This window comes from Aquila chrysaetos, chromosome 7 (genome assembly GCF_900496995.4).
Source record: "Aquila chrysaetos chrysaetos chromosome 7, bAquChr1.4, whole genome shotgun sequence".
In the NCBI taxonomy this organism is placed as follows: Eukaryota; Metazoa; Chordata; class Aves; order Accipitriformes; family Accipitridae; genus Aquila; species Aquila chrysaetos.
This window is the reverse complement of record NC_044010.1, coordinates 8,474,612-8,493,383: the sequence shown is the minus strand read 5'-3', so window position 1 is coordinate 8,493,383 and position 18,772 is coordinate 8,474,612. Positions and strand designations below refer to the sequence as shown.

At 38.5% G+C, this 18,772-nt stretch overlaps 2 protein-coding genes across 6 annotated transcripts in view; one reads left to right on the top strand and one right to left on the bottom strand.

Annotated features, from left to right (window-relative positions):
- The first annotated feature begins 707 nt into the window (after positions 1-707).
- The window catches only part of CMSS1 (cms1 ribosomal small subunit homolog), a 244,933-nt gene continuing 226,868 nt past the window's right edge, over positions 708-18,772 (top strand). For all 3 annotated transcript variants that reach the window (XM_030020082.1, XM_030020077.1, XM_041124879.1), the window contains exon 1: positions 708-838. In XM_030020082.1, coding sequence (XP_029875942.1) covers positions 778-838 — 61 coding nt within the window. In that variant the 5' untranslated portion in view covers positions 708-777. The remainder of the gene's footprint in view (positions 839-18,772) is intronic.
- Positions 2,519-18,772, bottom strand: part of FILIP1L (filamin A interacting protein 1 like) — a 37,270-nt gene continuing 21,016 nt past the window's right edge. Inside the window, exons 3-4 of one of the 3 annotated variants that reach the window (XM_030020070.2) lie at positions 6,246-6,430; positions 2,519-4,961 (exon numbers count right to left, since the gene is read on the bottom strand). In XM_030020070.2, the coding sequence (XP_029875930.1) occupies positions 4,871-4,961; positions 6,246-6,430 (276 nt within the window). In that variant the 3' untranslated portion in view covers positions 2,519-4,870. Of the gene's footprint in view, positions 4,962-6,245; positions 6,431-12,347; positions 13,343-18,772 lie in introns of those variants that run through there. The other 2 variants (XM_041124876.1, XM_041124878.1) reach the window with 2 other exon arrangements.

Sequence of the window (18,772 nt, the reverse complement as noted above, 5' to 3'; positions counted from 1 at the left end):
ACCCATCTACACCCTCAAAGGAAAAAAAAAATAGTATATGTCTGTGAAAGTTCAGAAAAATGATTCAAGTAATTTATACGTGGAATAACAGTGCCACCTTATGATAAATTCATGTCCTTACACTTATCTGGTTTACTTCCACAGCTTGCCTCGGGATGTGCTCCGGTATGTAAATGCCCAGAATTTAAGCGGGACTGCTCCTGTGAAAAAAGACACACGCTTGCTTAACTCGCAGGATCCCATTCCCAAAGAGTCAAGAACATTCATTCTGAGGTAACACGCAATGTTTTCATGTATATATTTGCTTCTCAGAAAAGATTATATGAATTATCTTAATCAAGAAAGTAGGTATTTTACAGCATCAAACCAGGTTCAGGCAATTAAAAAAAATTAATATTGTGAAGGAGAGGGCAATATTTTCAATTCCTTTCCTCTCTTCCCCACTTCATGTATATTTGTCACAAAAAAAAAACCAACAAAAAAATACCCAACCAAAAAAAAGCCAACTAAAAACCCCATGCATTTTAGACACCTACTTAGGAAAAAAAAAATTGTAAAATGTTCATGAGGCATCATTTTTCTCCTGACCGTCTGGAAGTGGTGAAAGCTGGCGGGGGGAGAACGACACCCCCCCCGCCACCGGGGCCCTCAGCGGCCCCGCCTTACCGCCGGGCGGGCTGTGCCAGTGCGCAGGCGCGGCCCTGGGGCCGGTGCCAGGCGCGGGCCGCGCGCGCCGCCCCGCCCTCCCCGCGTGGCGGTAGCGGCAGCGGCAGCGTCATGGGGGACACGCTGGAGGAGCCGTGGTGGGAGACTCCGTCCGGAGCAGGCAGCAGTCCAGGTACTCGTCTCTTGGAGCTCGCTTCTCACGCTGGCCTTGAAATAGTCTTCCTGAGGGCCAGCCCTCTCATCCCCGGCCCTCATTCTTCCTTTTCGTTTATTTCGTTTCCCCCCTCCCTTTAGCCCCCCGCCTTTCCCTTCTCCGGTTGTAATTTACTTCTGGTTTTCCTTTCTCGCTTTTTTTTGCTGTGCCTGCTTTTCCCTGCTTGGTACCGATGGCGGTTTTGCTTGTAAACAAAATCTCCGCAGCCAGGTGAGGTCTAATCTCTGACCCCTCAGACCCAGGATAGTTAGAGGATGAAGCGGCAAACGAAAATATCAGTACTTAAGTAACAACAGGAACCCACTCAACAAAAATGCCTTTAAGCGAATTTTAAAAAGCGGGGTGGGCCGGGGGGGAGAGGAAGAAAACCGCTTGCTGATTTCAGAGCTCAGCTGTCCCCTGCATTCATTTAGCTTCTAAACTGTTTTCTTCCAAACCGAGTTTCTTTGATGAAAGGACGTTGCATAATGCGTGTTGATTGTCGTTACCGACGTGAAGTTGCTTACAGTTTTTAAAGGCCTTGGAAACAGTAAATCCATACTAGAGCCTTTGGAGGGAAAAATATCTGTGGTACTTGAAAAGCATCACCCATGTGCTCATTGGGGTGTCTCACATCACCTTTGCCATGCGTTACTGTAAAAGGGCAGGAGTTAAACAGCTTTTCTCCAGCCATTGCTCTTTGGAGTATGGTACTATGGTTGATTTGTCTCTTTTCCTGATGATTACGTCTGGCCCCTATACTTGGCTTTTTTCAATGTGTCTTAAAGCACTTTACAGCCTGTGGTTGCATCTGTAATGTTGAGGTTCAGTGTGGAAATTTAGGTAGGTCTAGGCAACTAAGATGCCTTAAGGCTTTATAGTGTCCTATTTGATTGATTTTTCTTTTTTAATTGATTTTTTTTAATATAATATTGGTAAGAGTTGGGAGTTATTGGGAGTTATCTGCACCTCTGGGAAGATTCCAGATCTTCCAGTGTATTGACAAGGGCTGCTTATTTCCTGTGAAAAGGTAATTGGAGAATAGTTTGAGAGGGACCAATAGAAAAATTGTATTTATATAATAAAGAGGGGTCACAAGCCCTTATAAGGCTCCTGAGGATTCAATTTTTATTTTTAGTCTCACGTAGGTTCCTTAAGCAGTTTCAGTTCCTATGGTAAATGCTCTTCATCAGGAATTTTTCATTCAAGAGTCTTAAATATCTGAAGAGCCCATGCCAACCAGGTTTCATTTGGGGTGGGTGGTAAGCTGATTTTTGTAACATTGGCAGCTTTCCTTTAGAAACTGGATGCAAAGCAGGACTTGGATGATAAACTTTTGACATGATGGATAAACTGACTTTGTGATGAGACTGTGACTCACAACTCTTCCAGTTAAGTAAAACTCCTTGGGATTTTTGCAATTGCATTGTTGAGCTACTAAAATAATTCAGGTGGGAAGTAGCCTCTGGAGGTGTCTAATCTAGCCCTGCGCTAGAAGCACTATATGCACTTTACTCCAAGAACATTCTTTGAATGTGTTACCAGTAATGATTACAGGTGGGTGTTGTGCAAACCATGTACTCTGCTGACCGTATCCCACCTTTGTAAACTTATGTGGAGCCTGTTGTTGTATTAAGTTGACACAAGCTGCCAATAAAGTAAGAATAACATCTGTTACTTTTATTTTGTGTAGCTATTTTTCATGTACAACAGATGTAAAATCAAAGGTTAATTTGTACCGCATCTTATGGATATTGTAAAATGCTTTATAATCAGTTGGCATGAAATAGGAAATCGGGGTTTACAATGTACAGTGTAAGCAGCAATACAAGAAAATAATTCCCTATTAGCGAGCACTTTTGACAGACTTGATCAAGTTTATTTCTGTGAAACATCAGGTTTCATTAAAAAAAATGTTTACTATCCAACTTCATTTGCTGACCTATTTTAGAAAAGCATCTCTGCCACAGCTGTAGATGCAAAGCAGAAGTATTCAAAATGTACTTTTTAAGTACTGATCTTTTGCCAAGTCCTTTAGCCCTAGAATAAGTCCTGACCAATGGAATATTCTTTATAATAACTCAGCCCTCAAAAGTGTCTTAGATTTTAGCAACTTGTAGTTACAAGAGGCTACTCTTCTGAGACTGTGCCTCTGTAGATGCTACTACATATGAAGTGGATGAAAGGTGTTCAGACTGACTTGAAGAGTATGAAAACACAAAATGTATATCCTAGTATACAGATATATAAGTAGTTCTTAATGTGCTTTTGGCCACATCATTGGAAATCATTATTTTAGAAGCCATAATAAAGATTAAAAGTGTTACTGTCACTTTGAGACATAAATGTTTACCCTGCTGCAGGTGGCTTATAAATGTAAAAAAAACCCCAAAGCCAAAACCGACAAAAAAAAACCCTGGAGGGATTAGCCATCTAATTACCTTGTCACACTACACAAACTAAAGAATCTTGCCCAATAACTTCTTCAGCAAACCTTTAACTTTGAGAGGATGTTTGTGGAGAGAGTAGTTAGGGGTAATTGTCTGTTCATCAGTGTTGTTTAGTGTTACAGGTGTCCCAAGTCATTTAACTGCAGGGCTTCCTTCCCTCCCTTTTTTCAGTTCATGTCACAACTATGTCTGGTCTTGAATATGATTTTTATATTGCATTCAGAACTATGAAGGAGAGGATAAGGAATACTAAGGAGTTTGTTTAGTACTGGTGAAAGACACCAACTTTTTCCTCTTCTCTCCATGAACAGAAAGTGCACTTCTCCCTATAAATGTTCGTATCTTGCCTGTAGCCAGTATGCCACATCTGAGCAGTTTGAGGGAGAGGGATGGACTTCTATTTTTCAGAAATTCTTCCAGTTTCCTCCTTTTATGTTACCACTCCTTGTCTTTCATTCTCTATGCTTTCTTTGTCTCCCTTAATCCCTTAAGAGTGTAGTATCCCCCTTTGTCCGTTTATTTAGATCCTTAAGTAAGAGCTTATGTGGGCCATGTCCCTCATAGGTAAAAATGAATTGTGTCATCCCAAGACAGGTGCAAAAGACAGGGAACCTCTTCTATGTCAGCAGTACAAATAGGTGAGAAGTATAATATGGTACCATGGAGGATGATTTGACAGTACTTGTGGGGTCCTTTGTGGGCTCTAAAGCAAAGGATGCTATTGCAGTAATTAATTTCTTTTGCCAGAGGTTTTCTCTTCTTTCTGTAGACTGGCAATAAAGGGTGCTGAATAGTATTAATTTGTAATATGTGATTTGAACTACTGAGAAGCAGACTGTTCATTGTAGTGCATTCAGTGGGAGTTTTGTTGTTTGATCGGAGCTGAGATCTGTTGGTGGACCCGTGTACAGAGAGTATCTTTTTTTTTTTTTTTTTTCACTAATCCATGAGTTGCTGTCCCTTCTGATGAAACTTGTTCTTGTACTGAAGATCTCTCCAATAAGCATGCCAAGTTGACAGCTCCGTTTTTAAATTTGTGTTTCTTCGCGTTTACATACACTCATTCTGCAAGCTGCAGAACATATAATGGTGTGCTTCTGTGAACTTTACTTGGATCTGAGCGTACATGACATGGAGCCTCAGAACTTTATAGTTACCTGCAGATTAGTGAATAAAATTTGAAGCTGCCTCTTTTTAATATGGAAGAGTCATTCTTTAATTTCTGCATTTTGACACAAGTGTGTCTTGTAGGACACAAGCTGAAACAATTTTTCAGTAGACTGATCTTTTTAAACTTTTCCGTTTTTTTAAGTAGTCCTAGAGAATTTCCTGTAGAGCTGTTGAGGGAGGTGTAAGTTTCTGTTGTGGGTTTGCAAAAATAGTCAGGCAGCCGTGCTAATGTGTTGTACTGTCTCAGTAGTTAGGTTAAACTTTTAGCTGTGAAATAAAAGGGAAAAAATTGGGTAACTGAATGCATCAAAATCTCTCCTTGCTTCAGCAAAAGGATCGTGATTCTGGCTATGGCACTGTGATCACCACCAGCTTTTGCTTTATTTAGGAATTAGGATTTGGCAGTTCTTAAAGAAAGACCTATGCGAAAGGAGTTTTCCCACAAATTATCAGTTGAGCCATTTAGACTGTTGGAATGCACTCTGTTAGGGGAAGAAGAATGAGGGAGACATTAATACCAGGGAAATAAATTAATTTTTATATTCTAAAACAGTAACTCATGTTAGTTGGTATTACAGGATTCCTGGAGGGGATGTCCTTACAGTGATAGCATCTTGTTAGTTTTACCTTTCTAAAGTGGAAGAGTGAGAAATTTTCTCGTCAGAGCAGCAATTGCTATTTTTCAGAAAATTGAAAACAACAAACCTGGAGTCTCTTCTAATGTTTCTAAATTTTTTTTTTTTTTTTTTTTTTTTTTTTTTTTTGTGCGTTGGCTGAAAGGGAAACTTTCAGTGAATTTTAAGTCTTTTAAAGAAGTTAACGCTTTAAGAAAAGTGAAAAGGCAAATTCTCTCATGGATGATCTAGAGCTACTTGTGCAAAGAGTTAGTTTGGTTAAAAAACTTCACTAAGAGTTATGAATGCATTTATTTGAATGTGAGCAGTTGAAAAGAAGGGCAAAATTTTGGAGGAATACTAGAACAGAATTGCCCTTCTGTGTAAGTCACAACTTACTGTTAAGCTTGACACAAATTTTGAGCAGTTCCAAAATACTGTTTAACTGAAATCTAAATACTGTAGTCCAAATAAAATGGCAAAAGTTTATACAGATAATATAAACAATTTCCATCTCAGTTCTTGCATCTATTTTCCTGAGATAATGTCTGCACAAATGTGAGTGGGGATAGTCACACTAGTTAACTCATTGAGGAGAGAATTGTTCATCTTCAAATCATGCTTTTAAAGTGATGCTTGGCACAACAAGGAGCTCTGCATTTCTTTCAGTTCTATGCATTATAAAAGAGCAGATTTCTCTTTATTCTGTCTTTACTACTGAACATAAGACATGCATACTGAAACACTTCTTGACTCGACCAACCTTGAAAAGAAAACGGCACCTCCTTCAACCCCTCTTCGTTTGATTGACCATATGTTTTTATAAATCTACTGAGACAACATTAGTATTGTTATTTGTGGAACACATCAAAACTGAATTTATAGTAGAAACTTAATTGCATCTCATGTGCTTCTCTACTGTGAGGGCCAAATTCTGGAATTACACCAGAAAAGTGGGAGCAGAGCTTGGTCCCTGCAGATGTGCAGTTACCTTTGGCTCCTAAGAATTTGGCTTGATGTCCTCTGATTGGTGACCATTGACGTGCTGACCATGTGGATGGTTTCAGACTTTTCCCCAATGGAGACAACTACTGTTGAGATTCAGATTGCTTAAATCCATTTTAGTGTCATAGATCACAGAAAATTATTTACCTTCTCCCTCCGCTTTGAAGGCAGGTTTTAGACACAGTCCTTATAATGCGTAGCTTTCCAGAACTGCTGTCTTGGAGAGTTTTGTTGAGATGTCCGGCAGGAATTTTGACAGGTACTTTGGTTGTGCTCGCAGTCTTTGGTTTGGGGATCCGAGTTGGAACTGAACGACGGAACGCATCAGTAATCTTGAAATAAACCGAGAAAATAAGTCATACATTTGGGCGGAGAGATGGATTGTATATTTAGCTTGTCAGTGTCTTTTCCACTTCATAAAACTAAACGCATTGCTCTTAGGACTGTTTGTCTGAACTTCCTTTCTCTCCTTTGTAATGAGAATGTAGCTTTGTATTTAACTTATCTACTTGATTGGTGAATATCAAAGAATTTGAATGGATTGAAATCCAGAGTGTAAATAAGAGGGGTTTCCTGTCAGCCTGCTGACTAGGGCAGCAGCCCTAGGGGCGGAGTGATGCAGTGCAAAGGCTGTGAACTGTGTGACTTCTCCGAGTGAATAATCAGAGAACTCCCACATGCAGAAGCAAATCTTGATTCAGTCCTGAGTAGCAGGCGGTACCTAGCTCATACTTTACTGTGAGAGATCATTCTTTGAAAGTGACCACAGTGTACACAAAATGAATGTATTTGTAAGAGAGAACTGCCCCTCCAGAACCCATCATAGTCATATTTAATTACAGAGGAGTAACTAAACAAAAATAAAAAGTGGTGAAGAGCTGTAAAGGCAAGGAGATTGTTTGAAAGGTACCATATCTGAAATTAGGATTAACCATGTACTACCCATCAGAAAGGCTTTTTGCATCACAAGTCTTTTTATATACCTTTTATGGTTGAGCAACAGAGTAAAAGAAATTCACTGAAGTTTTTTTAAAAAACCTAAAACGCAAATGGTGTTCAAACTTGGACAATAGAAAACAGCATCGAGACTCTGGTGAATTAAGTATGAATAAGAATGAGCTAGATCAAAAGAAGTTTTGAGAAACAACTTCCTAGTAGCCATAAAAGTCTGCCTGGAATAAGTATTTATTTAAAAAGAAAGTATCAGAATTCAAAAGCCTGCCATTTGGCCGTAGATAATCATACATGACAAGAGTTCTCAAAAGGATAAAGCTGAGCCAACATCAGATCGTTGCATGTGCTCAGATGGAGGAATTGGGGAAAGTTTGCACATCACAGACATGCTTAATGGATCACAAGTCAGGAAAAAAAATCAACCTGGGTTAATTGAAGTTTGAGAACAAAGAGATAGAAAGAATAGTAATGATCCCCCAGAACAATGTGGTATTTTCCCAAGAGTTCTGAAGGAGATGTTTTAAATTTCTGAATCCTTGTAGTGATGTGCAGTCTGCCACTGAAATTGCTGGTGATGCTAGAGACATGCGATGCCACTGTTAGAGTAAAGCTTTGCGGAAGATTTGTAAGTATAACTGCTGAACTGATCAAACTGTAGAAATGACAATAAGAAATAGCATGTACACCCACATGGTTACTAATTTTGCGATGGGAAGACATCCACACTTCTTTTTGAGGATAATATTCAAGAATGTGTTAGTCAGATATTGTTATATGGTATCAGATTGTCTAACAATGAACTAGGCAGTGTCTGTGAATGTTCCAAGGCACTGGAACTGTTAAATTGTCAGTACTGTTGAATTGAGTGGTCCACAACCCGGATCTAACTCTGGACCAATTCTGAGGCATAGTTTGGGAGTTAGCCCAGGGGAGCGTTCATTTTGAGTAGGTAGTTTGTATATGGCTAGGCTGTTTTGGAGGCTTAGGAAGTTTCTTGTAGTTTGGGTTGACCTGTGTCTTAGACACAGGTGTCTTTAACTTACTATTCTAGATGTGACCATGTTATATTATGATTTTTCAAAAAAATGTGATAGTGGTCTCTAACAAAAGAATCTTGGGAGAGCAAAGTTTCTGTGGAAAAAGAAGGAAAATTCTCACGGTTAAGAAGTGGCAAGTGGATAGGAAGTAGAGGACGTAGTAAGTTTTCATAGTATAGTGGAGATACCATCTGAGCCTCATAGACACCTGTCTGTCAGTTCAGTGTTAACAAATGAAAAATAATGTATGTAGGGAAAACTAGTTTGCATACAGTAGTAAATGACATCTGTTGTCACTCAGAATGCAGATCCTGGAGTCACTGAAAATGATCATCATGGCTTAGCAACTGGCAATAGGCAAACAGGTAACAGGCAGGTTAGGAATTATTAGGAATAGAATAATAAGAAAACAAAGCCCATCATTTTTTAGTGTATAAATCCAAACCATGCCTACATTGTGAACGTTTTGCAGAGTTTTGTCCAAACAGTTCAGAAAAGGGTATGGCAAAATGCAGAAAAAGGTGGCAAAGACAATCAGTTATGGAATGGCTTCTGCATGAAGATTAACAACATAATAACATGCTTGAGAGGGCATCCACTGAAGGATGGGTTAAAGATAAGTAAAAAGCGTTTTCCCTTCTCAGTGAGCTACAAAACTCATTGGGACAGGCATGTTTTGAGGTAATGATATAAATTGGTTTGGAGAGAGTTTAGACTGATTAGTGGCATCTATCAAAGACTGCTGAACACTGTGATGTAGATTTCAGCTGTGGATAGCCATAAGTTGTAGACTGCTAGAGACTGGGTTTATTACTCTGCCTGGTACTTAGCAGTTTTTTCATGAGCATTTTCTGCTGGTCACTGCCAAAGATGAGATACATAGATCCTGGGTCTGAATGTGTATAACTTGTTTCATGTTTTTATTTTCAAGATTAGAAAGTTTCAATTTGCAGCTTTTTTTTTTTTTTTTTTTTTTTTTTTTATACATTGAGAAAGGAAAGAGTTTGGCTTTGAAAGTGAGTGAGGAAAAAGGAGATGCATTTCTTTTCTCTGTGTTCCTTGAAGATTTTACCTCTAGGTGGCAGCAGAGGTTTTCTTTTGTACTGCATCCCAGTGTTTTCACTAAAACCGGACTGAAACTTGTTGTTAAATGCTGAATTAAAAAAAAAAAGTTAACATGCATTTTCATGGTAGTCTTCAATTTTAGCACTTGTATTGTTAGTATGCCGGGAAAAAAAAAACAAACCACAAAATCCAAACCAAAAAGCATTTTGCTTCAGTTATCAAAGGCACCGTGTTAAGAAAGAAGGGGTTGATATTGGAGGAGATAATTGTGTTACTGCTATATGGCTTTGAGTACTGAGTTGGAACAGTTTGCCTTCTGACTGTGTGGTATGGCCTGGTAGATGAGGCACAATATTGAGAATAAAACGTTTGGGTGGGCTATTCCTAGCAGTGCTACTGTCTGATGTAAATTTAGAGGTGATATAAAACAGGCCTCGGTTTCTTAACTATACAAAGAATTAAATTAGCCATGACTTGCTAAGCATATTGAGATGAATAGATAAAAATATTTATGTAAAGTCTTGCATGCTAAGCTGTGATTGTAGCTTTAAGAAGGAGTTGTGGGTTTGTTTGGTTTGGTGTTGTTTTTTTTTTTTTTTTTTGAGAAGTGTTCCAGTTCAGAGGTTCCAAGGGGTACAAAGCGGTTGGAGGATTCTGTTTGTAGTTGATTGAACAGCAGCGTCAGTGCTTCAAGAAGGTAGTTGTAGGCCCAGATTTTTACAGGTCTTGTGCATCTAACTGGTATTCAGGCTCTAAGGTGTTACTAAATCAGTGGGAAGCTAGGTGTGAAAATACCCCTGTGCTCTGGCCTATAGTTTGCGCCAGCTTCCAGCTCATTAAAACCACCGTTTACAATATAGCCTTCTGAGCTGTCAGATTTTGTTTCAAGCAAAAACTTTCTGGTGATTCAAAATGATGTTCTGTTTTGCAGTTCTGAATGACAGTATTGAATACATCTAAATTATTATCACATAGTGCTGAGAGTTGCATTATAACTGATGACTTTGTCAAGGTTTGATCTGCTTACAGTGTTTGTATTGCTTTCTTTTGTGTGTGTTACGTTTGCTTATATCCACAGTAACTGAATTGGTGAAATTTCTGGCATAGGCTCAAACTTGAGGATAACAGCTGTATTATAGGGCTTTTTTCATATGCAAATAAACTATACCAGTTAAGTTTCTGTGCCAGGACTACTAAACTTGCGCTTCAGTGATTGTACCAATCTAACTGTATAGCACTAACTTTGATTGTAGGCAGGGATTTAACAAACTGTCCATCCAGTCCTCTTCTTCCTCATTTAGCACTTAAAAATTGTTTGCTTTTTCATCATTCCTGTTACAAATTCTAGAGATGAAAGGCTGAATGACTTAAATTTAAGGAAAACGGTTGTTGACACTTCACTTTTTAAATTTAATTACATGTGTAGCTAGATCAAGGACTCAACTTGGTTTATTTTTTGAAACTTGGTACTCGACAAAGTATGAATCTTGGAAATCAGTTGTAAAAGAACATTTTGGGTCAGTTGACTAGATCAATGCTTAAGTTGCTGTAAGATGTACCTATAAAGAGGGAATGGCATTATCATAGAATTGTTTAGGTTGGAAAAGACCTTTAAGATCAGCAAGTTCAACCGTTAACCTAGCACTGCCAAGTCCACCTCTAAACCATGTCCTCAAATGCTACAATGTGGGAATTGTCTGGAAAGTACTTGGAAGTAACTGTATATCAAATTCTGCATTGGTTTAGTTGTATGTGTATTGAAAATTCTTGTGCAATCCTCTGGGTTCTTTCTGTACTACCTAGTGTAGGGGCGTGTAAGCAGATACATTGGCTATGGCATGCTTGTGTGTTGGGATGTCCATTTTGGTTTTTTGGGCAGACTTGAATGACTAAAAAAAACCCCTATATATAGGTTTTGGTGGGCTTTTTCAATTTGATTTTTAACTCTTATCTATGTATGAGAAGTCTGTGTGCACACCAAGAATCTCTTCAAATGTATGCACCTTGTCTAGCAATTTGTTTTCTCCCTCAAGATGAATGGTTTTCAGTCTCCCCCATTCTTTTTTTGACACACACATGTGTTCCGAATTTGCTGGCTCTGTGTTCATGATTGCTGTTTTGTTGTGGCTCCCTGAGTTCCCATTTGTAGGCCAATTCTATATTTGCCGTCTTTCCAAGTGACAGAAGAGGAAATAAGATATGTTTATCTGTCAAAAACCAAACTGAGCTGCCTTTCATGCTCTGGAGAGCCCTTGTGAATTCCCCATCAGTGCTCTCAAAACACCCCTACAAATGAAATGCTACCCAGGAGCTACCTATCTGAGTAGTTGTGCAGTTTCCCTTTACTTAATGTGTCTAAACACAGTTAAGTAAATATCAGCAAATAGTTACTGCATCAACAAAGACAACCAACCCCAAAGACATTAAACTAGACGCATTTTTGAAATGAGAAGATTTGGTATGTCTGTCTGTAAATATAACAGCATCATATTAGTTTAAGGTGTTAGACTCAGAAAATACCAAAGTTTTTGTCAGTAGTGCTTACAGTTGTAGAAATAAGAAGTTAAAGCTCATTTTCAAGGCAAGCAATGATCTAAGAATCAAGAAAACTGCAGTTTCATAAGGATCTTTTAACTTCCTCAGTTTTAAATTAACTTCTGAAGGGGAGGTCAATAGGAATTGGCAGGAGAAAGAGTGTTAGAGTGAGAACTCACATGCAGCAGCTGTGTTAGTTGTTTCATAGTGAATGACAGTAGGTACCTCAGGGATGGGGACAAACACTCCACGGGTGACAATTTTGGAATTTTCACACGTGACTGTGAAAATGGCCCTTCTTAACTTCAGCAAGTCAACTGTGAAAGCATGCTCTGAAATATCAGGATATATATTCTGTACACACTTTGGTCCCCCCCCCCCCCCCCCCCCCCCCCCCCCATGGGCACAGAGGTAGCTTATCTGTTATTTATATGGGTCATAAGGTATTTTACCACAATACAATGCTTGCTTTCTGGGGCGTGAGCTAAGGCAAGTGGGGGAAGTGGTGTCAAGGAGAGAAAATATGTCTGTTTCTGTACTGTTCGAGTAGTTCTCCTGCTTTTGGTCCTAATACTTCCCCCCCGCCCCCGGAAGTATGATGTATGCTTTGCTTCCTGTTTGAACTGTATTCATTTAAATAGGGGGGGAGCATGTAGTATTTCTGCTGTAAGTTTTATTATTTACCTTTCTACAGTCATTGTAGAACTTGATCTAGGAGAAGTAACTTTAGATAAGGTTCTTTCTCACTGCTTAAATTTTTAGTTTAAGAAATTTGAACGTCAGAGAGTATAATTTTCAACTTTCTTGAGGGTGGCTGGGGGATGGTGCTTAAGGTCCTTTACACAGAAGTCCATGTATCTGTATGTGCACAAGCATGCCTGTTGCCAGACTTAAGTTTGTTCCTGGATGATTGAATGCAGTCCAAACGTAAGCCAGGTCTGCAAGTGAGAATGAGTTAAGATTAAGCGATAAACCTGAATATCCTCTTTGGTCTTCAAACAAGACAGCTTTGGCTGAAATTTCCAGTCAGGCCTCCTGAACTGCACAGGGCGTTTGGATATTTCCTTTTCTTTCACTAGGTCTGGTGTCTTCTAGGAATCCAGAGGGAAAATTCTCAGTTGCTCTGCATTTCCTTTTATGCAACCCACTTGTGTGCATGACTATATTGAGATGTATAAGCAGGAGCAGTATAAATAATCCTTATACTTACTAATATTGGTAAGACCTTAGCCACAGTATAGTATAGTCCAGCTTGGGGCACTGCATTGTCACACCATTATAAACAGCTCTGCAGAGGGAAAATGATTAGTAATGTGTACAGTTGTAGTACTTGAGCTATTAAGTGGGAGAGCAAAAACAAAACTGAGGAAAGATATGATAATTGTCTTCTAATATGTGAAAGTCTGTTGCAGAGAAAACAGTTTTCGAAGTCCAGTCTGTTATAGATTCCTGGGGTAACCGTGAAATTGTCATTGCAGAACCTTTTTAGAACAGGATGAACCAGGCATTTGTTTGGAAGGGTTTAAGTCAAGTTGTAGTAAGGGCGTAGGCTGGAAAATGTCCCGAGCTCCCTTCTAAGCTCTGTCTTCTGTGATTTCTACTGTTCTGCTGATATTTGGCATATTACAGCACTCTTGATTTCAATAATATGACCTATTTGACAGAAAAATCTATATTAATATTAGAAATAATTTCCATATATGTGACATGATTTGCAGTCATGTACCCAAACGTGTCACTGTGGTCTTATTTCCTGAACACCAGGTTTAAATCTACTTTCTGGTGGTAGGGAAAAGAAGCACAGTTGGACAGAGTTGGAGGGAGAAGTTGTATTCCTAATTGCTAAAATTCTGTTATGTGCCTTGCTTTTCTTGGGACATGTCTTCACTGGGAAATGTGATAATCTTTTAAACATAAGATAGTTTAAAGACTCATTTTTAACAGATAATCGACAAGATGCAGGGAAAGGTAAGGTTATGTTGTGGGTCAGCTCCCCTAGGACAGGGGTTTACCTGGGACTGGTTGATCAACATCGCTATGCAGCTGGCTGTTCTCTGAAGTGAACAGTTGCTTGCTGTTAGTTTTCTTCCCTTTGCCCCTTGAAACAAGGAGGGATCTCAGGCACCTTGTTAGAGCGCTTTAGGGTCCCTAAGAACGGTAGGAGTATGGCCTTTTTAAAGGATACCAAACACACTGCAATGTTAATTCTGTCCAGGAGAGGGTAGTGCCGGCACTTAAAATCTTCTGCTGGTGCTTAGCTGTTAGTGTTTTTATATAATACATTATTTTACAAATCTGTGTGAGATCATCAGTTCACTTGGTTTAAAGCTGCACTGCCATTTGTTCAGTATGATTCTTGGCAGCGGCTATTATTCTGTACAGATTGTGGGCAGGTAGGGATATATGTGTTTGGGTATTTCTAAGTATGCAGTTTTTAAAGATGTGTGGAACCGCACTCACACCTATGCACACGTTTTAACATGAAAACGTCTTCAGTATCAATATGGTTTGTTCAAAAGCTTTGAATATATTTTTCCCATATTAATTAATATATATGTTGAAGAAGCATACAGGGGTAACCAGGTTGGGCTCAAATGTGTTCTGCATGGAGAAGGAAAAAGAACTCTCTGCTTTTACCATCATGGCTTTTTTTCTGGCTGGGAGCAGGCTGTTTTCCTTTGTGAAGGCCACATTTAAAGGTGTGTTAATCAGAGTTCTATTTTAAATATATATTAAAAATGTTTTTTTATATATATATATATATATATAAAAATGATATTTTAAAAAAACCTTTACCTTTTGTCCAGCCGAGATTGATGTTTCTACGGGATAAAACATGACCTATAATGGCTTGAGTATGAGACAATCAAGGATAAGAAATGCTAGATTCTAATCACAATTGAAGCTGCCTTGCTGTGATTTTGCACAAGTCAATTAGCTTCTCTCCTAAAAGAGGAGTAATTTCTTACTACCCCAGAAGGATGTTAATGGGACTGATGAATGTTTGTTGTATATTTGGAGTGCTTTGTGATGTATTTGCGTGCTAGATTGTATCTCTTCAGACAATAGTGGTAGCATCTAAGGTGATGGGACCAGGGCTTTGGCAGTGATTGCAGTATAAAGTGCTTATCCTTTTTGCTTGCCCCTTCAGTTATGCTGATGTAGCTCTTTTGTAGAGATGTGCTGTGAAATGGATCCTGTTTTTTTAATAAAGATTTGTGGAGTGTGGTGTGTGTTTTGTGTTTTTTGTTTGTTTGTTTTTTTGGTTGTTTGTTTGTTTTTAAAAATCCAGGTTAGTTTCTTGACCTGGCTCTCTGTGCTGCCTTCCTGAACAGAGATGACAGCATAACTGTAAGGGCAGTGTTTTGTGATATGGGATGTGGTAGGGGGTAAGAAAGGAGAGGGAGCTTCTTTTGTCCATCCCTGTATGAAGACTGTGTGATATCAGGCCTCTGCTTGGCAAATAGAGAGTGATTGATAAGAGATCTTTCCTTTTGTACTCAAAATCAGTTTCCCAAGAGTACTTTGCTTAGTGGTCAGAGGAGAATCATGTTCAGTTGACAGCTCTGATATTTGAGGCTTTCTGGGTGCCCACAGTATGGTGGGTCATTGAGTGGTGTGCTAGTCAGCTGCATCTTGGGGCTACTGACTGCAGGTTTGTGAAAACACTTCATGCTGCTTACATTTTTAAGGTTGGTCTTTTTTTTTTATCAATTTCCCACTTACAGTACTTGGTGTTAATTTTAAAATATCTTTATACACCCACTTGTGCTCTACTTGAACCATAAGGTCTTTTTCTCTTCTGTTTCTTGGTAACATAATGTTTTGGTAATCTTTGCTTAAGCCTGGAGATTAGGCAGTTGTCAGTTTTTGTTTTGCCTGTCTCTATCTGTTTCCTAGGGACAAAGTCATCCTGCAGATGGTTACTCCATTTCCATCACCTAACCCTGCAGCATCCATTCAATCTCAATCAGAAAGTGGTGCTGTACAGCTCTGTTTCTGATTATTTTTTCCCCAGTGCGGGGAGCATTACTTCTTAAGCCTTCCATGAGATGTTTACATACAGCTCTTTTTTCTTATTATAGCCTTACATTCTGTCCCCAGATGAGGGGGGATCAGGAAGATTAGCTGGCTGCTCCTTTAATTTTTGTCAATTCTATTTCTTAATTAGTTACTTGAGGGAGGTTTTTAAATAACTTGAAATACTACCTCTGAGTTGATGGATGGACACTTTGCTCTCAGAATACCATTATTGCTTCTTATTCTCTTTTTTCTTTCTCCTTTTCCCTCTTCCTCCCCTCATCCATCCTCGCTGTAAGGACAAAAATTACAAATATTTCTTCTGAAATATTTAATCACATAAAAAGAATGACTTAAAAATGCTGAGCACCAAACTGTTTGTGCTGCCCTTGCTTGTGTTCCTTTGCTCACTCACTGAAATAAAACTGAAAAGATGAAGGAAGGCTGATAACTACTGCCATTTTTTATCAGTTAATTCTCCCTTTTTTTCCTGGGGACTTAACATCCAGGGGAAAGGGTAGATTTTCAGACTTCAGAGGAGATGCTTTCTAAGAGTTTTGGAAAAGAGAAGCATTGATATTATGATCTGCTGAAAGCTGCTTTTACGTTCTCTTTCACAGTTGAATCCCTCTGATATATGCTACTTACTTTGTGACCACATTTCCCTTTAACGTTTAATTGAATCATTACATACCTATCAGATTTTAGGCTTTTAGGCAAATGCTGAAAACAAAAGTGTCTCAGCCTCCAAATTAACAGCAATACTTACCATTTATAGAATGATTGAAATTCCTAGAAAAGCTGCCTTACTTGGTTGAATTTTAATATAATTATGGTAGATGTTTTGTTCAGAGTGTTTAAATCAAGTTGCAGACAGCTCATTTAATTTTCTCCTTGCTCTGCTGTTTTCTCTTTGTCTGCCAAGGAAGTGGGTGAATATTCCCACTCAGCAAAATGGAAATAATCTGAAATATGGAGTGGTGATCTGAATAACTTGAGGTTAATTTGTAAATAGGTAATTTAAGTCCTTAAACTATGCTTCCTATTTGTTATTTTATGATAAAATTACAGCTAACTTATTTCTGTTCAAACAGTTAAGTAAGTTTCAGCTCTCAACAAATACATACAGGTGTTTATTTCAAACCGCACAGCAGAGAAAATAGATCTTGGGAATTTGAACAGGATGAACCTGTTTTATTCTGCAAACCTTATTTTCAGGCAAAATAATTACTTGATTTTTCGTCTCTTGAGATGAATGACAAAAATTCCACTGTGAAGTCAGTGAAGATCTACACACAGATTGTTTCATCAGCAGGGGAATGTAAACATTATCCCTTAATCAAGGTGTGTTTTTAGGAAAAGTAGCAAGTTCATTTACAGGCAGTGGTGATGCTTCTTACTTAGGAGTTAAGGGTCATAAGTGGGTGCTTCCTTTGTCTTTTGTCAATTGGACAGTTACTGGTAAACCATCATGAGTGTAAGGATTAAGACGTGAACAGCAGTACTGTCCTATTTAATAATTAAACTTGTAAGTAGTGTGAACTCTCACCTAGGTTTTGTATTCAAAACCTAGCTTTAAACTCTGAATGCCCTTATTCATAATAGCTTGGTAATTGTCCAAAGGACTAAGCGTGCTTATTGCTATGTCCGGATTTATGCTTTTCTTTTATAAGATGTTGTAATAGATGGCCAGGTGGTTAATGGTCAACACATTTTCTGTGTATTTTGGAACCCAGGTATGAAACAAAGGTTTGTGGGTTTTTTTGGTTTTGTTTTTTTTTTTTTTTTTCTTGTAATGTGTCCCTGCAGAGATCTTGGGTATGGATCAGCAGGATATGCAGTATCCCAAATTCTAGAAGTGCAGAGAACGTGTTTGGAATGGACTGCTTTTTTATTTTGAATGAGCCCTGCGGTTAAGACTGTGTAACCTGAATGTAGTTAATTAACTTGTTCATATAATTAACACAATCTAAAATTACTATAATCTTGACTTGCCTGAGTGCTGGCTGCTGTCTTGATCAGTAACTTTTGCTGAAGTTGGTGGGAGCCAAAGTTTGCTTTGCAGAATAAGACTAGGTACTTATGACCCAGATCTTAGTCACATTTCACTTTTACAGTCATTGGAGATAAACTGAGACAAAACAAGTAGGAGTGACCTCTTATGAAGCCCAGTAACTTCAGAGATGCTGTATCAGGTTATGCATGACATTAAGCTAGGGTTGTGCAGGTCCACATTTTAAAATTGCTACTGCTCAACTGTAATACACTTGTTATATCCATTTCTGCCACATACCTTATAATTTAATGTTTTTCTTCCCATTGTTAACTTTACTGAGAAAAACTGTGTATGGGTTGTGGGCTTTGCATTTCAATAGAAAATGTTCCTTCTAAAATCAGTTATTACCTACAGTTGTAATCATTTAGATTCTTGTCCATCAAAAGGACTTAAAATGGTAAAAGTCCCTTGTTATGTGAAAGCATGCACCAAAGTCTTTTGCTGAATCAGTTGCTAAGTTATACTGCAGAAATGATTTTTTTTTTTTTCTCTAGATAATGTAAGCTGAATAAAGATAAGGGTTTAGTGAATAGGAACTTTTTGCTTACTTGCAAACTTCCTGGTTGAGAAGGAGCTTGAATTTTTCAAAAAAATAATCCCCCTTCCAAGAGCATAAGATACATGGGCATTTAACTTTTTAAACTAAGAAGCAATGTTCCAATTTACATTTGCAGTTTACAGCTTTTGAGAAAAAGAGACATTTGAAATTGCATTCCAGGTCTTTTGGGCTGATTCACATTCAGTGTGAAGTTAGTCCACTACTAGCAATATTCTCTGGGAGGTTAAGACTGACTGCTCGGCACATGTGTAAAGGACAGAATTGCTTACATTTCTGTCCTTTTCTTAGGCACTAATACTGTATCCATCATTGAAATATCTTAACCTGTTTTGTCCATTCTGTATGGTACTCCTATTTATCCTAGTCCTAGAGGCCTACGTGTTTGGAGGGTTGGTCTAGTACTACTTCTTAATCTTTCTGTCAAAGCTTCTCTGCCTATTATATGAAA